Source organism: Hypoxylon fragiforme (assembly GCF_022984875.1).
Source record: "Hypoxylon fragiforme strain CBS 206.31 chromosome Unknown GGS25scaffold_10, whole genome shotgun sequence".
NCBI classification, from domain to species: Eukaryota; Fungi; Ascomycota; class Sordariomycetes; order Xylariales; family Hypoxylaceae; genus Hypoxylon; species Hypoxylon fragiforme.
Genome location: NW_026054765.1, coordinates 2,002,802 through 2,026,784, shown reverse-complemented (window position 1 = coordinate 2,026,784; position 23,983 = coordinate 2,002,802). Strand labels below are relative to the sequence as shown.

The window sequence follows — 23,983 nt, the reverse complement described above, 5'->3', positions numbered from 1 at the left end:
TGATAGCGCCAGGACATGGAGGAATGGCACAAGCCGCCCCAAGAATAAAGCGGTCCTGGTCTTCTTAGTTGCCTTTGGCATACCTTCTCAGCTCTTTGGACTGCTGCGTGCTGTCAGTATGAGTCATGGGTGATTCTCAACCCGGAGCTCCTATGTCGCTCGGACCTCTCACTCTAAACGCTGGATACGAGCAGGGCCGCCATTTGGTGATAGCGGCTGCTATCTATGCCATTTGCATAGTCCGAAAAGAAGCTTGGAAAGGCAAAATAAAAGGAAACGGAAACGGAAAGCAGGCAAACGGAACAAGTAGGACAAGGCTCTACCTCCACATATACAACATATGAAGTCATAACTCGTCGGCTGCCTTCTTGTGACACCTAGCCTTCCGCCGCATAGGCTCAATAGAAAGTGTTTAAGTGATGGAAGCCGCCTAGTCTTGTAATAAGTCATGTCGCCGACCATACATAAGGCCGCCCTGACCACAAGACTAGGCGACTTACATCACTGCAACTGTCGAAGAGTCGCCGCGAAGGCTAGAACATTTCCAGCATCGTGACGATATTAGTGAACATTGCCTTAGTATTTACAAGGCAACGTATGGTACAGCCTCCCGTATGAGCCAGAGATAGAAGTCCTGCGCTTCTCTGAGTCGAGGAGTAGACAGGAGCTGGAATTCCTTTGGTTCCATTGTCACTTTGCTGGATCCGAATATTAGCATTATAGCGTGTCAGTTTCCGTGACCGATACGGTTGAAGCCTCCAAGTCTTCGTCCAAATAACCAGAAGTACAGCCTAAGGACACGCAACCTAACGAAAGGACAATCGGCGTTGCTCTATGCCAGAAGAATAGTTTGCCTTCTGGCTTCTGAGCTCCGATGTGCCAGTTATATCTTGCCGCGTCCGCTTATCACGGTTTCTGGAACGTTGTGTTAGCGCTAGCCCATACAGGTATGTACTGTATCTGGGTGACGTCCACAGTAGGCTTTGTCTCTGTGAAGTGTCTGTCAGGACTGATAGAGTACCGGGAGAGTTCATTTGGGGTCAGCTCTTGGTCGCGACATTGCTTACAGCACCGCAGGCTACGGGTCGGTCAATGGCATGAAGTTGTCCATCAATAAGGCTAGTAATAGTATTAGTGCCTTCGCCATCTTATTTATGGCCACTGCTCATAAGCACCGTATGCTCTCTCGGCGCGATCATGAATTGGGCCATCAATGCCTCGCTTGGGAGACCTAAGGTTCTGGAAGATGGTCTGGGTATAAGCCCTTGCTCCCACAAGAATGCGGTGGCTAATTGGCACAGAGCACTCTTCGGTTGGCTTGGTGAACTCGTCCTCTTCTAGAGAGCTCTGGATAGGTTAGTATCTGACAACAAAGGTCAAGCCTTCACCAGTGGTCCCCTTTACCGGTGCCAAGGTTTCAGCCCAGAGTTCAGCCGCACCCGGCGGGCATAAAGATCTCTAGGCACTGCCATGTCGTCGGTCCTTGAACCACCACATTCTCAATAGGTGCATCCTCATTCCTGCAGGGACAAGGCTTCCGAAGGATGGCCCTTCTGTCTCTCACCGTCCGCTCACAATATCATCGGAGATTTTCTCGTCTGCTACAGTCTTTCTTCGAACCACTCGTCTATGTATAGGGAGAACGTTGAGTTCAGACGGCGTCGATTGTGGTCGAGTCAATTGAAACTCTCAATAGGCGTATCAGCGTACAGGCGTATAGCATTCGCTTGGAAGGGGATTAACATCTTGTTCCCTCCCACTTCTTCATGCTGGGTCAAGTCAGCGTCAAGAACGGAAGCAACGAAAAAGAACGAGAACAAGAATTGCGTTGAAAGAAGAAAAGGAAGGAAAAGAAGAGGAATTGGGAAAATGTAAATCTCGAGATCATACCTTTTGTGTTCTTCGTCCAAAAATAGTAACCTAGAGTAGGTGTCATCGTAGCATTCATATCATAGGTAGCTCGTCATTACCGCGGAAACGTCGCCATGGAGACAGATGACTTTGACGTGGACCATTCCAATTGCCTGTGTTTAAATCAAGTAGATAGGTATGAATGGATAATGTGGCTACCTCCAAGGTGCTGTTCAGGAGGAAGTATGCCCAAAAGCAGTCAGCCGAATGATGATAAAAACCATGATTAGTAGGCGACGGCCAACCACACCGTCGTGTCTGTTGTTGGATTGTCTGAATGGTTGTTGTTGATCGCTAAAGGGAAGAATTAGTGTCAAGCTCTACTAGATAGGCTATATATTTGTCGTGAGTTTGCCAGATGATGAAGTGGCTAGAAAGGAAGATAAGTAAAGAAAATGGAGTTGCCAGATGACTTATTGGTGTTGATCTGGGTAAGTTTGTGTGCATAAAGCGAGCTGAGCTTTGAGATAGCTATCAGCTCATTTTGAGACTTAGAGATCGATGAGATGATGAAGCTAACCCCATGGTTTCTGTTCTGGTCTCAATATGGTATGAAATTGACAAACTTGGGTATTGGTGTGTTTGTGGGAGAGAGGTTGAAGGTGCCTGGAGAAAAGAAAATCATGATTGATGGAAGAAGGGATGAGCAGTGGAAAGGGCGCGTTGATTATGAGTTGATTATAAGCTTCAAACATTGAAGTTAGAGCTTTCAATGTTCCAGAGTAAATTTTGTAGATGCTCAGGAACGTCCAGCGTGCTACATGACCTGTATGTAGCTACATAGTAGGTAATAAGGCAGTAACCGACTCAGCGCACTTCTTAGCAGCTGGGGACCTAGGGTAGTGCTATGGGGGCTTGATAGGGGGGGTGTTTTGGGACAGGGCTATGTACCTACCTCCATAGTACCCTAGGTAGTAGGGTACTACAAGGAAGCAAGTATATACCTGCAAGTAGAAGGTTCTTCTATATGTATTGCCTTGTACTGGAGATCTCCATCTTCTTTTACAGGCTGTTAAGGGGGCTGCTATGGGCTGCCACAATCTCCACTACCTCAGTTAGGTACTACCTAGTAGAGGCAGGTACTCAGAGCATAGTAGGTACCTACCTATTATGGGCTGCCCAGGTAAGCAACACATCCATTGCGGGTGCCCCCCATACGTACCTACTATTGAAGTATTCCACTAAGTCCACAGATAAGTCAGGTGGGTGCTATGCTACCCAGCCCGGGCCATACAATAACTTTTAGACACAAATGGTGCCAGGGGATTGCCCACCACCTTGAGGGCCATTATCTACATCCCTCTACATATTGGGTTTTTGTCAATGTATTATCAATGATAGCTCCTGCGATACTATATTATCTACTTAGTATTGTACTGTCCTGGTAGAATGCAATGAATCACCCTCTTCACTTCTATCATACAGGAGGTGTTATCATCGATGTAGCTACCTACATAGTATGTAGGGTTGTATACCTTCCTAAGTACCTACCTAGGCCAGATTGAATTACACGTATAGTAGGTAGTACTGGTTGCTACCTCTAGGTTATGTATTACTAGGTAGGTGGGTAGGCAACCAAGTATGTATAATAGAAGGACCTAATGAGCATTGTCGAAAACCTGCCAGTATATCTCGAATATTTTCACCAGAATAGTACCTAGGTAGGTACCTAGCCTCGGAAGTATTAAATTGAAAGTACAAATGCGTTACGAGGCATCATAGTGTAAGCGGTGGGGTACTGTAGGGCAGTGGTTTCCAGTATAAGTGATGCGGAGCCAATAGAACAAGGAACAGTAGGTGCCTACCTACCTACCTACCTACCTAGGCAATTCATAATTATCATTGTGACCTGATCTGTGCCTAGCTATTCAGCAGTTCTAGTACTGTTCAAGCATAGCAGAGCCATCCTATACTAACAATGAAGGAAATATAAAGTGAAATGGGCGTTGTTAGTGAACTCGTAATCACGTTGCTTCTTGCACCGTCAAATATGCAATAGGAAATGATAGAATGGTGAAATCAATTGACATTGACTATTGGATATAAGCAGCTTGTCACTACCATGTGCACACAAATCATGCAGTGTTGCGTGCTGGGTAATGAGTAAATAATTATAACATTGAAAGAACGAACGCAGGTGTCACAATGAGATTACGCCTTGCAGCATCATCGTTTGTATTGTATTGATTGACTCTGTGTTGGATTAAGATGATATACCTAGTATACAACAGAATTGGCTATGAATTTGGTAGTCTTGTTGTCGTTTAGATTCATCTACATCGTTCTTGTAACAATTAGCTACGTTGCCTCCCCTGATCAATAGGATGGACCAAAAATTGAAACAAGCCTGTATGCCTACGTTGATGAGTAGATCACAAATATAGAAAATTTAATAACATGTTGTCAACCTAGGTTAGGTAGGTATATTCGAATGTGATATGGCTCATGCTAGAATTTGTATCAAGTAGAGGGGACAGTTTACCAATCTACACTTCTTATACCAGTACAGATTACTTTCGAGGAGTGTCAGCGGTTTACCAGAGAAAAAACGAAATCTTTGTACTGTATGTACATCAGTTTGTCATATTTCCCCTAAATGACATTGAAGGTGATGTTTTTATACCTTCTTGTCCTGTCTTGGAATATCACGTTGAGATTAATCTGATATTTCCAACTCGCGAGGTATTTTCAAGAGACTTGTCTCTAGTGAGTAGAGGAGAACGAAGAACAACGAATGAACAATAAAAAGAATGAATATTACACAATGACAAACAATTAAATATATCCTAGAGTGATAACTGCTTGAGCACATACACCCACATTTGAACTTGAAATATCAGTCCCCCTACACTGTAGACATCTCCGAGTCCCACCCCCTATTCACCTATATACGCTTACATAATTCCGATGTCCCTATTGGATGGTGGACAAGGCTGTCCTTGATGTGATGCATGTACTAGTGCTACATTGTATTAAAATTCAATACATTATTACATTCTCTACTATGTATGAGATACTTTGTGTGTATTTTGTATGTACCTAACTACATAGCACTACGTACATAGACTTGTGGAAGGTGGAGTTAAGAGTAGAGAGAATTCAAGAAGGCACGTAGTACAACGACATCGTGAAACAACTCTCTTTTGTCACACATACGTGCAAAATGACCATGATAAGATTCCTAATCCCAGAACTTTCTATTGCTCCTTCCCAGTTCCTCCAAAAACCCAACAGAATAACTAGCTCAAGATCCACTTGCGGGGGTGGAGGTTGCACCTTCCGTCCGAATTTGTATGTTAAAGGTGGCACCACATCGATAATCGCCCAAGGAGGAAGGGATCATGGACTTTACCGAATAGCAAACATTTTAGCTTCAGCCAAGAACTGATGATACATGACAATGAACTAAGCTGGGAGTGATTCCACTTGAATACATCGACAACCCTGCATGAGCTATATATCGGCCTGTCTGTCGGGAAATTTTAAACTTCAATTCGACATCTTGACATCACAATTGCTGTAGGTCGTCACTGAGATGCAATTCAATCCAAGCAACAACTCTCTCAAGGGTTTCGAAATTTGTAGATAAGAACCGCAACTGCTCCAGCAACTGCTCTTTCTCTTTTCTCTTCTTTCACCTTTGATACCATAGTCCTACATCTATCCTCATATCACTCAAGTCTCAGACCGACACTTCTTCTGTCTACAACATCAGTCATCAGACAACCCGTCCTTTTCATGAAAGGCAACAGCAATCCACCCAATCAGAAACAATAACAATACACCAGAACAATGCGCTTGCCAACTATTCTTCAATGTGCCATTGCGGTCACCCCGGTCTTGCTACAGTCCGTGACAGGCTGGTCTTTCACCATGTATAACGACGAACAGTGCCACAACGAGGAAAGCTCCATCGGCGGAGATTCGGTTCAAGGAGCAAGTGATGGGAACTGCCACCACATCCGCCATGCCCGCCGCCACAGATCGATCCGTGGTGACATTCCTTACGGCAGCAACTGCAGAGTCGAGTTTTACCCTGACAACTCCTGCTCCAGAAGCGCATTTAGCCTCACTGGAGATGCTAACCAGTGCTTCTACATCGGGGACTATACTCGGCCGCTCAACTACTACAGGGCTAGAGACTGTTCGTGATTGGGTGGTAGTCAAGGGGAAAATCGTGGGCTAGGGGGTGCTGGAAAGTACACAGCTCCGGCATCATGAATATCATGGAGGGATCTCGGGAGAATGTCATGATCCATGTATGCATATACTCTTAAGAAACATAAAGAGGCATGAATGATGATATCACTGTACCATGTGAATTACAACTCAACGTGATATCGAGCACATTGTACGTGGAACCGTCTTCCGTTAGCTCGGCCCGGCTCCAACTCACCGGGTTTACCAGGTAAGTGGAAAATGTTGAAGCCGGCCATGAACTAGCGGCTTGTTGGGCGCGATCCAAGATCCACACCAGTACCTAACCTAGGTATGTATATAAGTGCCAATTGCATTTCAATCTAGCACATACGACCATAGGATTTGGAAAACTCGGGATCCCGTCCGCTCTCCCATAGATAAGCCAGATACCGCCAGATCAGTAGTTGGGTCGGTGACGACCAGCGAATCCCTGGTGTTGTATGTTTGTTTTCTTTTTGGTTTCTTTTTTGTCTTTTCTCTCTCCTTAGTTGTAGTTATTTACTAGTGTGGTGTAGTCACTAGTACGTAGGCTAGATGCTTCGAACATGATTTCCTGGGTAACTGTGTTTCGTCATATATTCTACCGATGGGAATGATAAAGTTAAGTCTATAACTACTCGCTAACCTAAGTGCTGCACACACATAATAGTGAATAGGTAGCCAATGATGGTCTATGTTTGTTTAACACGATCGGAATAAATGAATCGACAACGTAATTGAACTTCCATTCTGCTTCAATTCCGTTATAAACCGTATATACCCATTGGGTACTACACATAAGTGAGCTTCTGTTGCCAGTCACTGTGGCCAAAAGACCGGAAGAGAGATGGAAGAAGCCTTGCTTTATTCATGACCTTGCTGGCGATGGGCTGCCAAGCTATGGGGATAGCCTAATGGACCCATGCAACAGGCTCAGTAGGTACCTAGGTATGTAGCCGGAAATCGAGTTATGTTGTCATGATATATACTAGGTTGGAATAACGTTTCTGCTATTTATCTCACTAACCTCCAAAGTCTTCGTATTGCCCTCCCGTGATCCATGTACATTCAGGATAAACCTGTTGAAGTCGTGAGAAATACACCACGATACTTTCATGGGCATATAATAGTTACAACGAAATGAAAGAAACCGCGTCTTCTGTGGCTGCTGAGTTGAACAATGTGCCTCCGAGTGAGCTATGAGCTGTGGGGCAAGAGGCTTGGTCAGGGGTAAGCTCTTACAGCTTGGATCTTTATAGAGGACGCATCCCGAATATTATTCTATCTTGCACCTCTACCAGTGCTCCAGTCGGCTGTTGGGTGAATCTACTAAGGTTATTCGCTTTTTTTGTTTATTTTATTTATTTTATTTTGGATGCCTAGGTTAAACATTGTAGTTAACTAAGGGTGACCTGCTTTTGGTGCTTAATTGGTTAGAGGTGCCAATTAGGTGCTAAAAAGAGTCAACATGGGTCTTAACAGGGGTATAGTATGGGGAAATATTCTAGAAGCCATTTCTGAGAATTCATGAGACATGGGATGAGTTCGTTCTCTTGGTTCACTTTGATTACAATGACGTAAATAGATATCGTATTTCGTACGTACCCTTGGCACAAAATAAAGTCCAGAGTTAGGGGTAACGATGACACGTGCCACCGCGCGCGCAACGATTTATCCAATGTTATTCTTAGGTTCCAAGGTTGTCTTATTCACGTCAATGTCATCAATCTTATTAGCAACTAAATTTCAAAACGTGTCGAAAGTAAATAAATCACTTGCCTTGCCTTTGCGGAAGCGTGACTACATCAAATATGAATAGGCTGGAAGACCGCAAGGCTCAAGAAGTAAGCTAGAAGCACATCATATCCCCAATACATACAGATTTCCAATCAGACTAATTCGGGACTTCTAGGCCAAAGCCAAGGATCAAATAATCCCGAAATTAAAACAACACGGCATACTTTCGGATGACCAGATATATCAGTTCCAGCACGAGGTAGTGCACGAGATAGACCGCCATTACGGGAAGAGGGGCGAGGAGGGAGATGATGCGAAAGAAAAAAGCCAAAACCCGTCGCAAAGTACCGAACGCCAACAACTTGAGATAGAGGAAAAGTATAACAAGCTGAATCTGACTTCTCTTATCGACGGTGTCATACATTACATAAAAACTCATGCTCCTAATCATCGGTGCATCCAAATTTATGAAGATGTTGTTTCTGTTCTGCCCCTCGATGAATATTGGCAGCCGCCTGCAGCGCCCGGGCCGAATCTGCGAGGACGTCCAAAGGCGCCATTCTCCCCCCGTAGGATGGTAAGTTGCTGGCCTCCTTTGATTGAAACTTGGGAAATAAATGCTAACTCTGACTAAGGCACCAGAGGATACCAAGACAAACGCTGAACTGATTGACGCTCTGGTAGCCTCGGCCGGTCTATCAGGCCAGGACGCAGTTCGCATCCGTGGTCAGATCGTGTGGGGAGACTCAAAGGACGAAAACAATAACGGCAGCGTTTTAACCCTTGGCACTGGCCTCGTCAGTGGCGGCCGACTTGGCCGCTGCTACAATCATATGCTTAGCGATGTGCCTAACCACTATGTGCAAGATCGACTACTGAATTATATTAACACCGTGATCGAAGCAGACCAACGGGACAATGCAGCAAAGGCCGTGTTCCCCAATCTTAGTCTCGGGGATATCGACGAATATTGGTGTATTTTGCAACTACAGGAGGAGTATGAGGAAGAGATGCAAATGGGGAGGGAACGCAACCCATTTGGGTTTTTATGGCAGGAGTCTACGTGGGCGATTAGGGGTGTTTTAGGGTCCAGATCAGTTAAAAGTGATGCCGAAAGAGAGCGGGTTAAAGAGCAGGCAAAATATCTAGAGGAAGTCGATGGCACGATCGATTTAACACCCAAGCCCGGGTTCAGTCGTCGTAATTACGACTCCCTCAGGCCAATTCGGTACTCGATCATCAGGCCAGGCTATAAAGGAAAATTCCCAGAAGAAGAGTATCTCAATATCGGCACCGATATCGACCAAGACTGCGACCAAATTCGCGCCATGATCCGTCATTTGATCCTGGGAAGTGCCGAGGACAATTACACTTGGACGCTTGACGAGTTCCGCTGGGCTCTAGGTCCCATCACGCGACAGCAGCTGAGTGAGTTCCTGGCGAAGAAGGGCCCAAAGCAAGGCTTGAAAACTAAAGTCTACCCGCTGGCTTGGGAATTCTTCAAGAAGCGCGAGCTACTTCGATCGATTGATGAAGTTATTGACATGGCATTGGAGCGCAAGAAAGTCTATGAGGACGGGGTATTACGTTTGAGGAGAAAAATTGGATCCATGACAGATCTGTTCGACCTACTTGAAGATATGATACAGGAGGTGGGGGAGGAGGATGAGGAGGAGGATGATGAGGAGGAGGAGGAGGAGGAGGAGAGGGAGAAGGAGAAGGGCAGGAAGCGGTCAGCTGCTGCTGCTGGAGAAGAGGCCCAGGCTGGAAGAAAGCGTACCAAAAGAGCATAGGCGACTCAAGAGCCAAAGTGCCTACCTCATGCCGATTTCTTTACACGGACCTCGGGATTGTTATATTGTAATATGATTAATGGCCTAATTAGAAGATAGATGTATGCTGGATACGAAGTTATTACAATACTAGTGGTGTAATATCGGTACCCCCTTTTCCACAGTTCCTCATCACCTAGATTTCCTAATAGTCCGTTTGCAACACTTCACCAACTCCACACTCTCTACCGGCTCCGCGTACACACGACCTAGATCCTCAGCATCTATCCCACTGCCCAGCCCCCTAACCGTCGGATCCGCACCTTTGTCCAACAGCCACCTCACCACAGCCGCGCTACACCTCGCCGTAGCAGCATAGTTAACGAGTGCGTATGCGCCGGGACATCCCCACCAAGAGCCGCCTCATCAACCCCAACCTCCGCCGCAGCTCGCGCAGCACAACGCAGCATCCTCCCACTCGCCCCTCCCGCGCAAGAACAGAAAGTACCCAACGGCCCCCCCTCTCCGCACACGCCTCGAGCAGCGGTAGCGGGCGGGGTGTGAACCTGCCGTTTGCGAGATCCGCGAAGTCGAGTCGCCGAGCGACACATCATCGGCGGCGGCGCGGTCGACGAGCCAGCGAAGGAGCGGAGGAGACGTGGTATAGCAGCGTCTCACTGCCACCGTCGTTGTGGTTGTGGGGGCTTTAGTTCACGTCCCAGGCCGTGCGCGATCAGAGCCTCGAGCACAGGGATGTGGATGTGGGCGGCGGATTGCGCTGGGTGGGAGGGCGGTTACTTGTGCGCCGGAGACGGTGATGGGGTGGTGGATTATGGCGGGGGAGCTGGCTTTACATGCGAGGTTGAGGGGCTTGGTGTAATAGGTGCCGTTGAGAGGTGGCATTGCGGGTGGGCATGTTCTAGAATGTAAGCTAGGTGTTGTTAGAAATGTTGGGGATATTAATCGAATGATGACTACCCATGCTTAGTACTAGTCCCTCCTACATCATTCTTGTTGCAGGATAGCTGCAAACCATGAAGAAGAAAGACGAATGGAAGAAAGCTTGCTTTATTCCTAACTATACTGGCGGAGTGCCAATATACGGCCTAGTGGAACCTATGGTGCCTCAGGCACCTGCAACAATTATCAAGTGAATTGTGGGGTCTTTCAAAGGGGGGAGATCGTCGTCCGAATGTTCTAACTACTGCCGATCTAGTGAGACCGGCGGCGCCGACTATGTACTTCCACATCTTTTGAAATATCTTGGGACCAGGTAAGTTCGGCACAAGTACAGGCAGTATCATAAAAGCAAGAAAGTCAGTGAAAGAGACTGTCTCAATTCTTAAGCAGTAGGCTAGGTGAAATGGGTTCCTTTCAGGGCACCTATGCTGACGAATCCACATCCGTGCTCCTTGCAACATCCTCCCACTCCTCGCAAATCTTCAACGTCTCCACACACTTATCATGAACCTTCCCCCACCCATCACTCCCCAGCGGCACCCTCAACGGCACCGTCCTCCCCGCCGCCACGCCCGTTCCCTTGATGATCTCAATCATGCGGTCGACCCCTTTATCCGGATCGCCGGGCTCGTTGCTCTTCACGCCCTCCACGTGCGCCACCGCGCCGCTGTGGAACTGGGAGTAGTCACTGGCGTCGCTTACGGTCGTGTAGTTGACGTTGTGGAACGCGCGGGTCCGGAAGTATCCGGGCTCGAAGAGCAGGACTCTGACGGCGGGCGCGATGAAAGCGAGTTCTTTCGAGAGACACTCGGCCATCCCTTCCACGGCAAATTTCGAAGCGCAGTATCCGGCGGCGCCGGGATCGCCGTGCCACCCCGCTTGCGAACTCATATAGCACAGCGTTCCTTTCCCTGTAGCTCGCATTTTGGGTAGTATGGCTTGTGTGATGTTGAAAGGGCCGAAGAAGTTTGTCTTCATCACGTCCTCCATTTCTTGCACGCTAATAGCCATCATCATCATCGTCATTTGTCAGCTTACATTCCAATTTTCTCATATTAATCGAAGTGTGGACAAAGCCACGCTATCAGGCAATAGTGATAGTAAAAGCGATGTCAGTGAAAGTAGCAATTATACCCACCTCAACTCCTCAAGCGCACCGCTAAGGATATAACCCGCATTATTAACAACCACATCAATGCCCCCGGGATAAATATTCCACGCATGGTCGATCTTAGCCTTGATCTCCTCCGCGGGGATCGAAACATCGAGATCGAGAATCTCGGCGCCGGTTTCTTTGAGGTGGCGGAGCTTGACTTCGGCGGAGCGGCCGGTGGCGATGACGTTGTCGCCGGCGGCCCGGAGTTTCCGCACGAAGAGCTCGCCGAAGCCGCTGGAGCAGCCGGTGATTAGCCAGGTCTGCGGCATGGCTTTAGTCCCTAGTACCTAGATATTGTAATAGTTGTATTAGTAGAATCAGTTTTAAGTTGTACATAAGTCAACAAGATCGGTGTTTGAAAAGGTTTTAGTTAAATGGACACGTAAAAGAGTTACCTGCCCAGGCATCCGAATAAGCGCTATAAACTGTTGGCCTGAATCGATGCATCCTATTGGATTGGCTTGCGATCGTATGGATGTTGGATCACGTAAATCATGTACAATACAATACAAGATAAGACATTCATGGTTGCCTACACTATTCTGCTCACGCTGACTAATTAGCCCCTTTATTCTGTTGGTGAGCAAAAACCTCCTTTTCGGGCCATGTCATGTGTCTTGAATGTCACATGATCAAACGAACAAGAAGGCAGCGAAACGAAACGACGATGTCTGTGGTGCGAGACGCTATGAAACTATATGAAGCGAGTTGTGGCATCTTATACATACAAAGATCCAGAGTAGCGTATGAAACCATGCGATAAGCGCGTGTGTAAGTGCTAGAGACACATACTTTGCTCTAGTTATCCAACACAGCACTGCAAAGTTCATAAGCAATCAGCAGTGCTCATCAACAGGGAGAACAAGGAGATAGTTATAGCACAATAAAGCGTAGCGGTACAATCATCACACAAAGACGTGACAACCCATAAACAATCATGCCTATTCCCAAAAACCCAGGCTGAATTTCATTTGTTCTCTCAACAATACGAAACAATGCCATTCAGCCATCCTATAATACGAATCCCCAACCCTAGCAGCGTAGCCATGTCGTAGCTCGCACACAGCACACAGCGCACAATCCACCCGCAAACTGGGCAGTTATTCATCTATCCATCTTGCTTGCCAAACTTTAGAAGAATCACTGGATTCTTCTCCAACTACAACTTTGTGTCCAACTCTCCCCCCCCCCCCCCAAAAAAAAAAGAAATTCCAAGATGTCAACCCCTCCCAACCGCCCGACCCCCCAATCCCTCCCACGTCTGACAATCCCAGCCAGCCGGTACAAGGTCTCGCCAGAGGAAATAACCACCCGCCGGGCAGACGCCTTCCTCGCCTTCTGCCAGAAGCACGGGCGGGCGCCGATCACGCGCCTGCCGACGCCCAACCCGCGCAGAGCACCCATCTCAGACCCAAACTCGAAGACGAGCCCGTTGAGCAGCTTGGAAGAGGAGGAGGATGAGGAGGAGGGCACATCATCCAACAATAACAACGGCAAATCCTCCAACTCCAACTCTCCCAACGACAACGAAGACGAAGACGACTACGACTCAGACTCCCCCACGCCCACTCCCCCCCCAACCCTCGCCTTCACGGAGCGCGAAGACGCGACCATCGAGTCCACGCTGGCCTCCTACAACGCCATCAAGGAGCAGCACACGCGGTGGATCGAGGAGCTGCAGGCGAACCCGCGGGACCGCGCCGCCCTGGCCCAGTGCCGGCACTGGCGCCAGCTGCGGGAGCGGCTCGACCTCGAGCTGCGCGCCATCTGGGACCGCCGGGAGATCCGCCGCCGGTTCCGCGCCGACGTTAACAATGTGGATGGCTTGGTGAACTGGTAAAAGGTAGGTACAGTAAATGAAACCTCGAGGTGAGCTGGGGAGATGCCTGGCTTGCTTGCTTGCTTGCTTCCTGGCGGGATGCTGTAAATGCTGCCGGCTGGTCTAAATACCGGAGAATTTTGGAGAGTTTTGGATCTCCAGCGATGGTTAAAGCGGGTACTTGATGTACATCAATGGTAGGAATAAAGAACATGTTGAATAATGGATTTATAACGGCCATAATTGAATTGTTGAAGATAAGAAAAAGGGGGGGTTGAGGATTCGTGTTAGTGTTAGTACAAATAAAATTGTTGGCACACTCACATTACTACTAAGTAGGTACCTATTGAGCGATTTTACCATACCTATACCTGTAGTAGTAGGCCATCGTAAAGCTTTTTGCCATCAGACCACACCAATTTACACATTGCAACCATCCCGGACCTCTCAGTCTGGAACTGTATATTCATGTCGTGATTAACATAACGCACCTCCTTATCATCTATCAGTTAATCAACCAATTCATCCAATGCGTGACCCGGCTATCAAGCCCTTATTCATCTCGCAAGTAAACATCATAACTCATTTCATTTCGCTCCGCACCATACCAATCATTCATTATTCCACCCAAGCCGTTTTAGAATTATGAATCGTTGGCTACATACCCTGACTGGCTATCAGCATACTTATCACGACGTCACTGTCTGACTGCTGCTAGGCTGTGGCCTCGGAACGCCACGGGCAATGTAATCCTTATTTTCGATCGTCACACTCTTCGTCATATGATTGACCTTGTAGACGCCGACCAACCGAGCGGCAAGCTCGAACATGTTGTTACGTAGCGAAATGACGACGAACTGTGCGTTCTTGGTACGCTCTTTGATATAGTTGGCCACGATTGACACCTAAATAAATGTTGTCAGTACCAGTGTACAATGTAAGGAGCTATGTTCAATGAGTAGAACAAGAGAAGAAGAAAATAACTTACATTTCTGAAATCCAGCGCAGCATCAATTTCGTCCATGACATACAGCGGCGTGGGCTTGTAGTGGTGAAGAGCGAACACCAACGCCAGACTCGACAACGTCTTTTCACCACCACTTAAATTGCTAATGTTCTTCCAGCTCTTCTTGGGCGGCATGACGGAAAAGAGAATGCCCTCACTGAAAGGATCTAAGCTGTCAACGAGTTCGAGCTCTGCATTACCGCCCATGGTGATCATTTGGTACATCTCCTTTAGTCGTAAGGAGATGGTGCTGAAGCCCTCCATGAAGCCCTCCAGCCGGAGCCGTCGTAGATCGTCGCAGCGCTTCTTGGCGGCATCGCGTTGCTGGACGGCGCTCGCCAAGTCGGATGAGCGAGCTGCGTGCTCTTCCACTCGCCGGCGGTACTCCGACAAGACGCTAACATCCACATTGCCATTTTGTGTCTTCTCCTCGAGGGCGGCAATCTCAGCTTTCAGGGAGTCTTTATCCATATCCTGCAATTCATCCTCCGTGAATCGGGGAAGTTCTTCAGGCTGTTGCTCCTGTTCTTCTTCTTCTTCATCTTCCGCAGACTCTTCTTCCCCTTCTTCCCCTTCTTCCCCTTGAGTTCCCTCTTGGGCTCCCTCTTCGCTTTCATCTTGATTTTCGTCTTGGCTTTTCTTTTGCTTCGACTTCTTGGCTCGTGGCGGACCGCTAAGATCGCTGACATTCTGAAGAACAAGCTTGCTCAGTTTATCATCCCAATAGCGCAGGCGCTTCTGATTTTCCATGAGGACCTTTTGGTTTTCCTCAAGCTTATTACGCATATCGATCTCGGAGGCACGAGTCGCATTTAGCTCTGATGTCTTCTCATCCAGCTCAGCCTTCAACTCGGATAATTCCTTCTTCTTGTCTGCGAGTTCCGCTTCTGCCTCCTCCACGCGAGCGTTCAAGGATTCGGACTTGCTGCCTTGATTCTCGACCTCTTCCTCCAGGTTCTCAAGGTCACGTATGGCGGCCTGCAGTTCTTTGGTTGCTTTGGCGTGATCCTTCTCGAGCTTCGTCTTCGACTTCTCTGCCTTGGCTCTCTTGACCTCAGCGTTGGAAACCTCTTCATTGTGAGAGGAAATCTCCTCCTTCAGGGCATCGACTTTGGCACGTTGAGCGCGAAGCTTCTCACCGCCAACCTCCATAATCTTGTCTTGCAGTTCCTTGATCTCAGCTTCCACGCCCTCGGTCTCGGAATGAAGCTTGGACACTTCTTTGTTGAGCTTTGCGATCTCCTTCTGTAAAACGGCCACCCTGTTATCGTCAGTTTGCGATGGTTGGTGTTCCTTGCTTAATTCCTTGACTCGACGATGGGCATCCATAAGGTTCTTCTCAGCGCTTTGTAGCTCCAAGCCGATCTTCTGCATCTTGGTTTCTAACTGAGGAATCTGATCCTTGAGATACCTGAGGCGGGTATCCAGTTCTCGCTGATGGTCTTGAAATTCCTGGAACTTTTGTTCAATAGAGTCTCGGTCACTTTCAAGCTTGATAACTTGCTCCTTAGTCGTATCAGCTACTAGTTTACTCGACATCAGACCCCTCTTAGTAGTATTTCCACCTCCGGACATGGTACCACTCTTATCAATGAGCTCTCCTGCGAGTGTGACTACTCGCCATCTCTTCGCGCCATAAGCAATACGGTTCGCTTGAGCTAAATCCTTGGCGACTAGAGTATCCCTGAGAGCGTGGTAGTAGGCAGGCCGGAATCTATCTTCTTTGGCATCAATCAAGTCAAAAAGTCGTGGCGCATTTTCGGGGGTTTGAATGGGTTGTAAGTTGAGCGAGCGCAGTTTATCCAGAGATATAAAAATGCCGCGTCCTAGATTGGTCTTTCGGAGGTATTCAATGCATTGTTGACCAACCTCGACCGTATCGGTGACAAAGTTGTCGAGAGAAGGGCATGCTGTGGATATAGCAACGTCGTACTTTTCGTCAATCGTGCCAAGATTTCCAAGCCGGCCGTGGAAACCATCAATTCGTCCAGTTTCCTTCATTCGCATCAATGCTGTGAGGACGTCGCCACGATTTTGATTCTGTGAGAGGTTGGACCTGGCTTCCTCTGCCTTTTGCCTAGCATTTGACACCTTGGAGCGAACCTTCGGCTCCATCTGCGCCAGACTCTCGCGATCTGCCTCAACTTTGTTTACCTCCTTCTCGAGTTTTGCCTTTTCAGCTTGGCACTCTTTTAGCTCGGAGAGCTTCGTGGTACGACTTTCTTCGATATTAGAGATCTTGGTTTGCATCTCTTCAAGGGCAACAGCGCCAGCGTTGGCCTTTTCTTCCAAAATAGTCAATTCGGATTCCGCGACCGCAATAGCAGACTGCTTCTGGTTGATTTTCTCCTTCCACGGCTCAAGTGATTTTTGCTTGATGGCTATCTTGTCTGAGAATACCTGTGTCTTTCCTTTTAAGTTATCTCGGATTGTTGCAAGCTCTGCCTCCTCCTCTTGGACTTGCTGTTCGAGGGTCTCGATCTCCTCGGCGCGTGAAGCAATATCTTCTGTGCACTGTTCAATGGTTTCCTCAGCTTCAGTCGTAGAGTTCTCAGCATTAGTAATTGTCTTCTCCAACTTCTTCTGTTTGTCGGTCAAGAACTTCCGTTTCTCGTCAAATTTGACTCGTTCCTGTTCGAACTTGGCAGCTTCCTTGGCAAGGCTTTGGGTAGCCTTCTCCTGGGAATCATAGTCCTTGGATCCCTTGGAATATGCCTTCTGCAACTGCTTAATGACTTGCTCACTTCCTTGATGCTTCTCTAATTCGGCGTCAAGTTGAGCTTGCATCTGGCCAATTGCTTCTTCCGTGACGCTCACATTGTTATGCAATTCGCTGATGTAGAGCTGGTAGAGAGCTGACTGCTTGAGGGTAAGGTCATTCTCATCTCGAATGAAGGCCAATGCCTTGTTTTTCTTGTCCTCTAAGCTGTTCTTCTCCTTTTCCACATGCTGTACACGTCCACTCTTTTCCATGCATATTTCGTTGAGTGTCTCCACTTCCACGGCTGATTCTTCAATTGGCGTCTTGTACTTGGAGGTTCCGATGATATCTTCGAGATATTCTAACAGACCATCTTCGTGTTCATTGCCAGCCTTGGCCTTCATCTGGGCGATCGATTCGACTTCACCTTGTAAAATGAGGAAACGCTTGTGGTCAAGATCGATGCCTCGGTCACGGAGGAGCGTTGTGACGGTGGTGAAATTGGACTCGCTCCCGTTTATATAGTACTTGCTCGAGTTGTTCTTGAATGCCCGTCGTGAAATGACGATTTGCGAATTAGGGATCACTTCCGTACCACCGCCAGGCTACAGTTATAGTTAGCATACCATCGTTATACATCAAGTTGTCATCTTGAACTAACTAGATCCATGACCTCCTGGAAGTGAACAGCCACTTCGCAGTGATCCAGATTCGGGAAAGCGGCGGAGTTGTGTATCAAGGCAGAAATCTTTCCTTGTCTCATCTTGCTTGCCCTGAATCCGAAGACAAAAAGGAGAGAATCAATGACGTTGGATTTTCCAGAACCGTTAGGTCCCACCACAGAGGAGAAGGAAGCATGGAATGGGCCAACTTCTTGCCGCCCAGCATAACTCTTGAAGTTGGTCAATATTAAATAAGTGATGACCATACGAGCTTTCGGTCCTGTATCCTCGACAACTGGCACAGCCATTTTTCGCGACTTCACGACGATATCCATAGGCTTCTCTAATATGGTATCCAAAGGTCGGATTGGTTTGATTTGTGTAATCGTTTCATCCCCAGCTTCTTCCTGCTCACTAACACTATGCTTAGTAGCACTAGCTAGTGGCGATCCCTGGAGCTCAGATGGTGCATCGGACCGAGCGGGCGTCGGCAGATGAGACGGAGTTTCCGGTGCGGACTCCTTGCTGACCTTGCGCGGCGCAACGCTCTTTCGTTTTCTCGGAGGGGCTTTTTTGGCAGTCGATGGTGGGCCAAGTACTGTAGCGGCTGACTGATCAGCGTCAATTATTTCGCTGGTTTCTGCTGAACCAGGTTCCATGGTAACACTAGCACTCTTTCTAGAGCGGCCTGTGCGTGGTGTCGCGGGCGTAGGAGGTGCGACGGATTTCCTCTTGCTTTGGGTCTGACGACGGGATGATCTAGCATTTGAAGCTTCGGGAGCAAATTCATCTTCGCTATCTTCCTCCTTAATTTTTCTAGTGGTCTCTGCGACAACATCGTCTTCGTCGTCATCCGAATCAATGATAGCTTGGCGTCGCGCCGCAGCGGCTCGACGAGTAGGTCGGGTAGACATTGTAACTAGCGGTAGCCGAAGCAGCACTTAAGGGACGATCCTGACTTCTCGAATCGTGTATATATTAGAGGTGGCTAAATCCCCCTTACGATTGTATTGATATAGTATTGTACCTTATTCTGGGCACTAGGTAGTGGGCTGATGTCGATGTTGTGTCGTCGTTGTGTATTACCCCAGAGGCGGAAATATATGTACATGTATCAAGAAAACATTCAATGTAATGTTGAATTAATTAAAAATGGATAAAAATTGGGTACAAGGTAAAAAGTGCACGTACCAAATCACAAACCACAAAAGTAAACAAAACAAACCCCTCCCCTAGTTGGGCTGGCTATCTACTGGCTAGCCCCACCAGAATTAAGGTTATTACTAAAGTCAGTCAGAAGGCGCGTCACTTGAACAAGGAGCAAACGCGATAAGCTAGGTAGCTAATTATTACCCGAAGAATTACCACGTTATTCTATTCGATCCACCCTTTAAGGTACTGGCGCTAGCGTACATACCTGCATTGTACCTGTGTAGTGTAGCTATCGATGCTCTGGATATGTAAATCTAAATTCTTGATTCTTAGAATTAATATCAACATTGACGGATCCGTCCATAACACATACTAACCTACTGGGTACCCAGTCCAACTCCTCCACTCCGAGAGACTTGAGTGGGAAATCAAGACGTATTTTTGAATCCAACACTGGAACTTTGAAAATACTTGAAAATGCTGGACCCGACTCAATTCGAACGCATCTTCGGTGCTCTCGACCCATTTCCCTACAATCGAACCTTTATTCATCATATCGAAGCTACGCGCCGTAGTCTTGAAGGTTCTTTATTTATCGACCGAGTCCTGAGAACTCTGAATATTTCCAAAGGTATGATCCCCGTGTAAAATGCCCAATTTTCATCACGAACAGCATATTCATTTAGTCGTCATAGCTACAAGTCACTTTCCTCCCAAAAACGAAGCCGCCCTTCGACAGCTCTTCGAACACATCTGTGCTAGCAAAACGGCTACTATTCATCACAAACTCTCTGTGGTATACTACCTACTACTCGATGTCGACGATCAACATGGCTCTACCCGAGCAGAAGCCTTCGCCCAGCGTGCCAGCCTACCTACAAGTTTCAAAATCTTCATAAAGGGTCTATGGCTTATGGACGCCCAGCAGTTCCAAGTCGCATTGGAATACCTCACCCACCCTTCATTGCAGCCTGACTTCGTCGACGATATTCTCACAGCCCTCGTCCGCCACGCCAAGGATGGCGATTACAGCCTTCCTCTGGCTTATTATCACACGGTCCAGCCTCTCATCCAATTGTCTTCTACGCTAGAACTATTATTCACCGCCCTCGCGCGATCTAGTGTTGTCGAAGCCTTTGAGTTCACACGATCGCATGCTGAATGCATGCGTCGCCAACTATTTCAACGTCTTGTGTCAACAGTGCTGGAGTCTTCACGTAATGATCAATCGCCCAGCAAGGCACTCGATTTAACCAGCCTGCCCTTCGATGCGCAGGAAGAGCAGTGGTTCAGGGAATGCTTGGAAAGCGGTGATTGCAAGAAACTATCGATCGCCAAAGACACTCTTTTAATGCGCAAAATTGCTACGGGTCAAGTTGTGAATGGAAGCGAGGCGGGTACTTGGGGCGTTGTACTTGAAGGGTTCAAGACAGGAACTGGAGGGCGTGCTCAGGCTTGAGTAGACCAACAGTGTTGATTCTGTATACCTAATTTTTGCTGCGATTGCATAGCACCGGTGTTCAGGTACATACATAGGCAGGCATCGCTTGAATAGCGACTGCGCAGGGCGGACGCCACACCCCCGACTAGTTCGGCACGACTGCGCGATACCAACCACACCAACACTCATTTTCCTCGTCTAGACCACCACAGCAGACGCACTGGAACACTTACCAACACGACTACCCTCCTCCAATGCCAACCTCGCGACCAATGGGCTACGAAGGGATGAATCCGTTAGCGATGAACCGAATAGAATAGGAGGAGGAAGATGAATACACGACGCAGCGGTCACCATACGGCCAACCGGGAGCAGCTGACTATAGTCGCGACCACGTCTTCATATGAGATTATCGTTTTATTTCCAAAAGTTATACGCCCCGGCCACAGCTGTGTATTTTTCTTTTATGTCACTCTATTCCTACGGTTGAGTGCTTTGGCAACAGTGTTTTCAGGCTCAAAGCGCGGCGTCCCCTATGGCTGTAAGGAATAATGATTTGCAATTCTACGATCTCGAAATGTCGAAAGCTGCATGCATGAAAATTTCAATGTTCCCCTTCTGTTAAAATCGACACCCATGCAGATGATGACTGCTGATGTTGGTATTTTATTGAAATTGCTAACATGATATATTCCAATGCTGTTCGCTATAATTGTCGCGCAGTTAATTTGCACATTGAAGTTATTGGAACAGTAAGAGGCCATGAAAAGAAAAAAGAAAAAAAGAAAAAAAAGGTTTTCGCGGGTTGAAGAAAAATGAAAAAAGAACTCCGAATCGGGGAATCGAACCCCGGGCTTGACGGACCTTCATGGTTTTTAGGCCAATCTTGAGAGCGTCAAATGTTAGCCACTACACCAATTCGGATTGGTTAATTGATGTGCAGTTTTGGTCTATAATACTAACTATGCAGTGAATGCTTTTAGTCATATCATAGTTTTCAAACTCCGATATAATGCCGAACTGCCACCCTATAGACCACCCCCTTAAACTCGGATTTTGTGATACAACCAACACTGATGTGATAAACGTCGCATGCTACACTAGGTATACATGCATGAGTGGCCATTGTTTCTCTGCCATGGCTGCCTATTGGCCACATACTGCTCCCACGACTATGCATCCATCCGATGATGATAGTCACCTTATACCAGAGTCGATGCCTAGCAAACGGTGTGCTCATTACTACAAGTTCCCCAGAGCATTGATCAATAACATTCTTTACAGCATTGATTCATCAACTTTCCACTTCCGAAATGGAGTCAGAGGATGAGCCATCGCGCTCGCGAGTTGAAATACTCAACCAATATCTTTACAATAACACCACTGCGACAGACACGCTGCAGGTTCGCGAATCCAGTATCCCCAACGCTGGTGTCGGGTTGTTCACCACCAAAGATATCGGCGAGGGGGAAGACCTATTCCGATCTCTTCCTTTAGCCACATGCGTCGAGGGCGAGGTTCGCAGCAGCGTCTGTGACTTTTGCTTCATGGACAGCAAGAGTAAAGTGCACCCAACCGGCCGATTCAAAACAGCAGAAGACCAAGTACAGGATCCTATGGCCTGTAGCGGGTGCAAATATTGCCGATACTGTTCCAGAGTAATTCATTTTTTTTTCTATCTTTTGGAACGCTGTGTAGGAGAACGGAAATAATCTTATTATTTTACAGCTCTGCCAGAGAAACGCGTGGCGAGCGTACCACAAATACGAATGCAGTACGCTTGCGAAAGGTCCCGAAGCTTTTCCCAGTACTAGGATCTTGTACAGAATTGTTGCCCAGCAGGCTCATCAACTACTGTCACCTGAGCAATGGGAAGCTTTAATCGCGCTCAACCCGATGATGAGCAACCATCTGCGTGGACCTCATGCCATAACAATATGTGATGTAGGATTACAAGCAAAGATGCTCTTCGTCGAGTCGGATGCCGAAGTATCGGACATGGTGGCGCTGTACTGTGCCGTACGTAAGTCCCTTTTTACCTACCTATGATTCCGACGTGATTTTGTCGTACTTATAATGATCCTCACCCCTTAAGATCTTAACGAACGCCATGAGCGTACGGGAAGCTGGCGGCGGCTATTCAACGGGAATGGCAATTGATATTCCCATGTCGACTATAAACCATTCGTGCGATCCAAATACCGTCGTAGTGTTCAAGGGCAAAGAACTCCGCGTTCATTCGCTGCGACCGATCAAGGCTGGTGAAGAGATTCTACACTGCTATGCAGATGTCACTGCGGATGTGCTGCAGCGTCAACCCAATTTGAAGGAGACATACTCGATCGACTGTGAATGTAAGTTCCCTCAGCCCAATCAAATCAGCTCATGTAATAATTTGCATAAAACTGGTCAGGCACAAGATGCGTCGAGGAGCTCCAGTCGCATAATGACAGGTGTAATAATGACCAAGCCGCCATTGAGCGTGTTCGCGAGATACAGCAGAAAATGTATGATTTGGGGTCCGATGATAAGGCTAACAAGGCCGACGATCCGGCCTCGTGGAACATAGAAGGCTTGGAAGTGAGATTGGGAGATCTTGCCAACCAAGCCCTTCCTCATTCACGCTGGCCAAACACATTGGAGCCGCTACCGAGTATGTGGAAAATGCTAGGTGCTATGAAAACTTCTGACTACATGAATTCCGTCAAGTACAGTGTCAAGGGCTGCGCATATACCCAACGTAAAAGGGGGCCAGCATGGGCTAAGATATTGATGACCTTGGTGCAAGCTCTTGCCCGGGTTGCGATACTACCACCCTACCACCCCGCATTCCAAGACCGGACCTTCTTGGCCAGAGGTGAGGCTTGGAATGCATACGAAGGGTATCTAGGATTCCTGTTGCCCGCGGCAGAGAAGGCTTATGGGAAGGACATGCTGTGGTGTCGGGCAATTCGGAAGTGGCATGATGACGTTGTTCGGGATGCAGAGAACCCACGCCCGGGTACGGCGGCGTTCAAGAAGCGGTTCCGAACTGCTCATATGAAACTTTTGGCCTTCGCGGGTGTGGAGAAGGGTCAGTGGGATCTAGTCTAGGCGGTAAATAAAGGGGCGCTGGCAAATTGTCACACTCTTAGGCGAGTTAGGAATCTAAACTTGATGTCTACATGTCCTGGATCTAGCATTTTATCGTCTGAGAAAGAAACTTTAAGAAAACTTGGGGATCTCAGCTCTAATCGAAGCCATCTGTTCTATATCTTCTTGCTACTAGTACCGTTGTCATAGATTAGTCCCGGCCGCAACGATAGTTAGGGGTCGTGTGGTCTGCATACAGCCCTGAGAACTCGGCTCCACACTTCCCTACCTTCAGCGCAGAAAAGGGGATAGGACTTTGAATAGGTACCTAATTAATAGGTACCTTCGATGGGCAGGATTCATCTTGATTCAACAAAGAAACAGGGAACGAATGGCCACACTTCTTTTATTATGC

At 47.6% G+C, this 23,983-nt stretch overlaps 6 protein-coding genes and 1 non-coding gene across 7 annotated transcripts; 5 read left to right on the top strand and 2 right to left on the bottom strand.

Annotated features, from left to right (window-relative positions):
• Positions 1-5,703: 5,703 nt before the first annotated feature.
• On the top strand, positions 5,704-6,063 carry GGS25DRAFT_526498 (uncharacterized protein; the record flags this gene model as incomplete). Its single annotated transcript, XM_049265001.1, has 1 exon — positions 5,704-6,063. One exon carries the CDS (start codon positions 5,704-5,706, stop codon positions 6,061-6,063), a length of 360 nt encoding a protein of 119 aa, XP_049112529.1.
• A 1,666-nt stretch (positions 6,064-7,729) lies between these two features.
• Positions 7,730-9,844, top strand: GGS25DRAFT_528506 (uncharacterized protein). Its single transcript, XM_049265196.1, has 3 exons — positions 7,730-7,934; positions 8,003-8,404; positions 8,463-9,844. Exons 1-3 carry the CDS (start codon positions 7,902-7,904, stop codon positions 9,618-9,620), a joined length of 1,593 nt encoding a protein of 530 aa, XP_049112528.1. The 5' UTR covers positions 7,730-7,901; the 3' UTR covers positions 9,621-9,844.
• A 913-nt stretch (positions 9,845-10,757) lies between these two features.
• GGS25DRAFT_511397 (NAD(P)-binding protein) lies at positions 10,758-12,208 on the bottom strand. The gene is made up of 2 exons (XM_049262719.1): positions 11,698-12,208; positions 10,758-11,559 (listed from the first exon to the last, which is right to left on the bottom strand). The coding sequence occupies exons 1-2, from the start codon at positions 11,982-11,984 to the stop codon at positions 10,983-10,985; spliced, it is 864 nt and encodes a 287-aa protein (XP_049112527.1). The 5' UTR covers positions 11,985-12,208; the 3' UTR covers positions 10,758-10,982.
• A 723-nt stretch (positions 12,209-12,931) lies between these two features.
• On the top strand, positions 12,932-13,555 carry GGS25DRAFT_528503 (uncharacterized protein; the record flags this gene model as incomplete). Its single annotated transcript, XM_049265195.1, has 1 exon — positions 12,932-13,555. One exon carries the CDS (start codon positions 12,932-12,934, stop codon positions 13,553-13,555), a length of 624 nt encoding a protein of 207 aa, XP_049112526.1.
• A 5,802-nt stretch (positions 13,556-19,357) lies between these two features.
• GGS25DRAFT_511393 (nuclear pore complex assembly-domain-containing protein) lies at positions 19,358-20,837 on the top strand. The gene is made up of 2 exons (XM_049262718.1): positions 19,358-19,686; positions 19,751-20,837. The coding sequence occupies exons 1-2, from the start codon at positions 19,533-19,535 to the stop codon at positions 20,512-20,514; spliced, it is 918 nt and encodes a 305-aa protein (XP_049112525.1). The 5' UTR covers positions 19,358-19,532; the 3' UTR covers positions 20,515-20,837.
• Positions 20,838-21,323: 486 nt separating this feature from the next.
• On the bottom strand, positions 21,324-21,420 carry GGS25DRAFT_t117. Its single transcript has one exon. It is a non-coding gene; the product is annotated as a tRNA-Glu (tRNA).
• Positions 21,421-21,809: 389 nt separating this feature from the next.
• On the top strand, positions 21,810-23,926 carry GGS25DRAFT_528495 (SET domain-containing protein; the record flags this gene model as incomplete). Its single annotated transcript, XM_049265194.1, has 4 exons — positions 21,810-22,154; positions 22,225-22,515; positions 22,592-22,850; positions 22,910-23,926. 4 exons carry the CDS (start codon positions 21,810-21,812, stop codon positions 23,587-23,589), a joined length of 1,575 nt encoding a protein of 524 aa, XP_049112524.1. The 3' UTR covers positions 23,590-23,926.
• Between the last annotated feature and the right edge of the window lie 57 nt (positions 23,927-23,983).

Excerpts from the sequence above, each read along its gene's own strand:
- GGS25DRAFT_528506 (XM_049265196.1), top strand. The coding sequence starts at position 7,902 with ATGAATAGGCTGGAAGACCGCAAGGCTCAAGAA. Across the intron at positions 7,935-8,002 it reads AAGACCGCAAGGCTCAAGAA|GCCAAAGCCAAGGATCAAAT; the intron begins GTAAGCTAGAAG and ends CGGGACTTCTAG. Across the intron at positions 8,405-8,462 it reads CATTCTCCCCCCGTAGGATG|GCACCAGAGGATACCAAGAC; the intron begins GTAAGTTGCTGG and ends ACTCTGACTAAG.
- GGS25DRAFT_511397 (XM_049262719.1), bottom strand. The coding sequence starts at position 11,984 with ATGCCGCAGACCTGGCTAATCACCGGCTGCTCCAGCGGCTTCGGCGAG. Across the intron at positions 11,560-11,697 it reads GGTGCGCTTGAGGAGTTGAG|CGTGCAAGAAATGGAGGACG; the intron begins GTGGGTATAATT and ends GATGGCTATTAG.
- GGS25DRAFT_511393 (XM_049262718.1), top strand. The coding sequence starts at position 19,533 with ATGCTGGACCCGACTCAATTCGAACGCATCTTCGGTGCTCTCGACCCA. Across the intron at positions 19,687-19,750 it reads AACTCTGAATATTTCCAAAG|CTACAAGTCACTTTCCTCCC; the intron begins GTATGATCCCCG and ends TAGTCGTCATAG.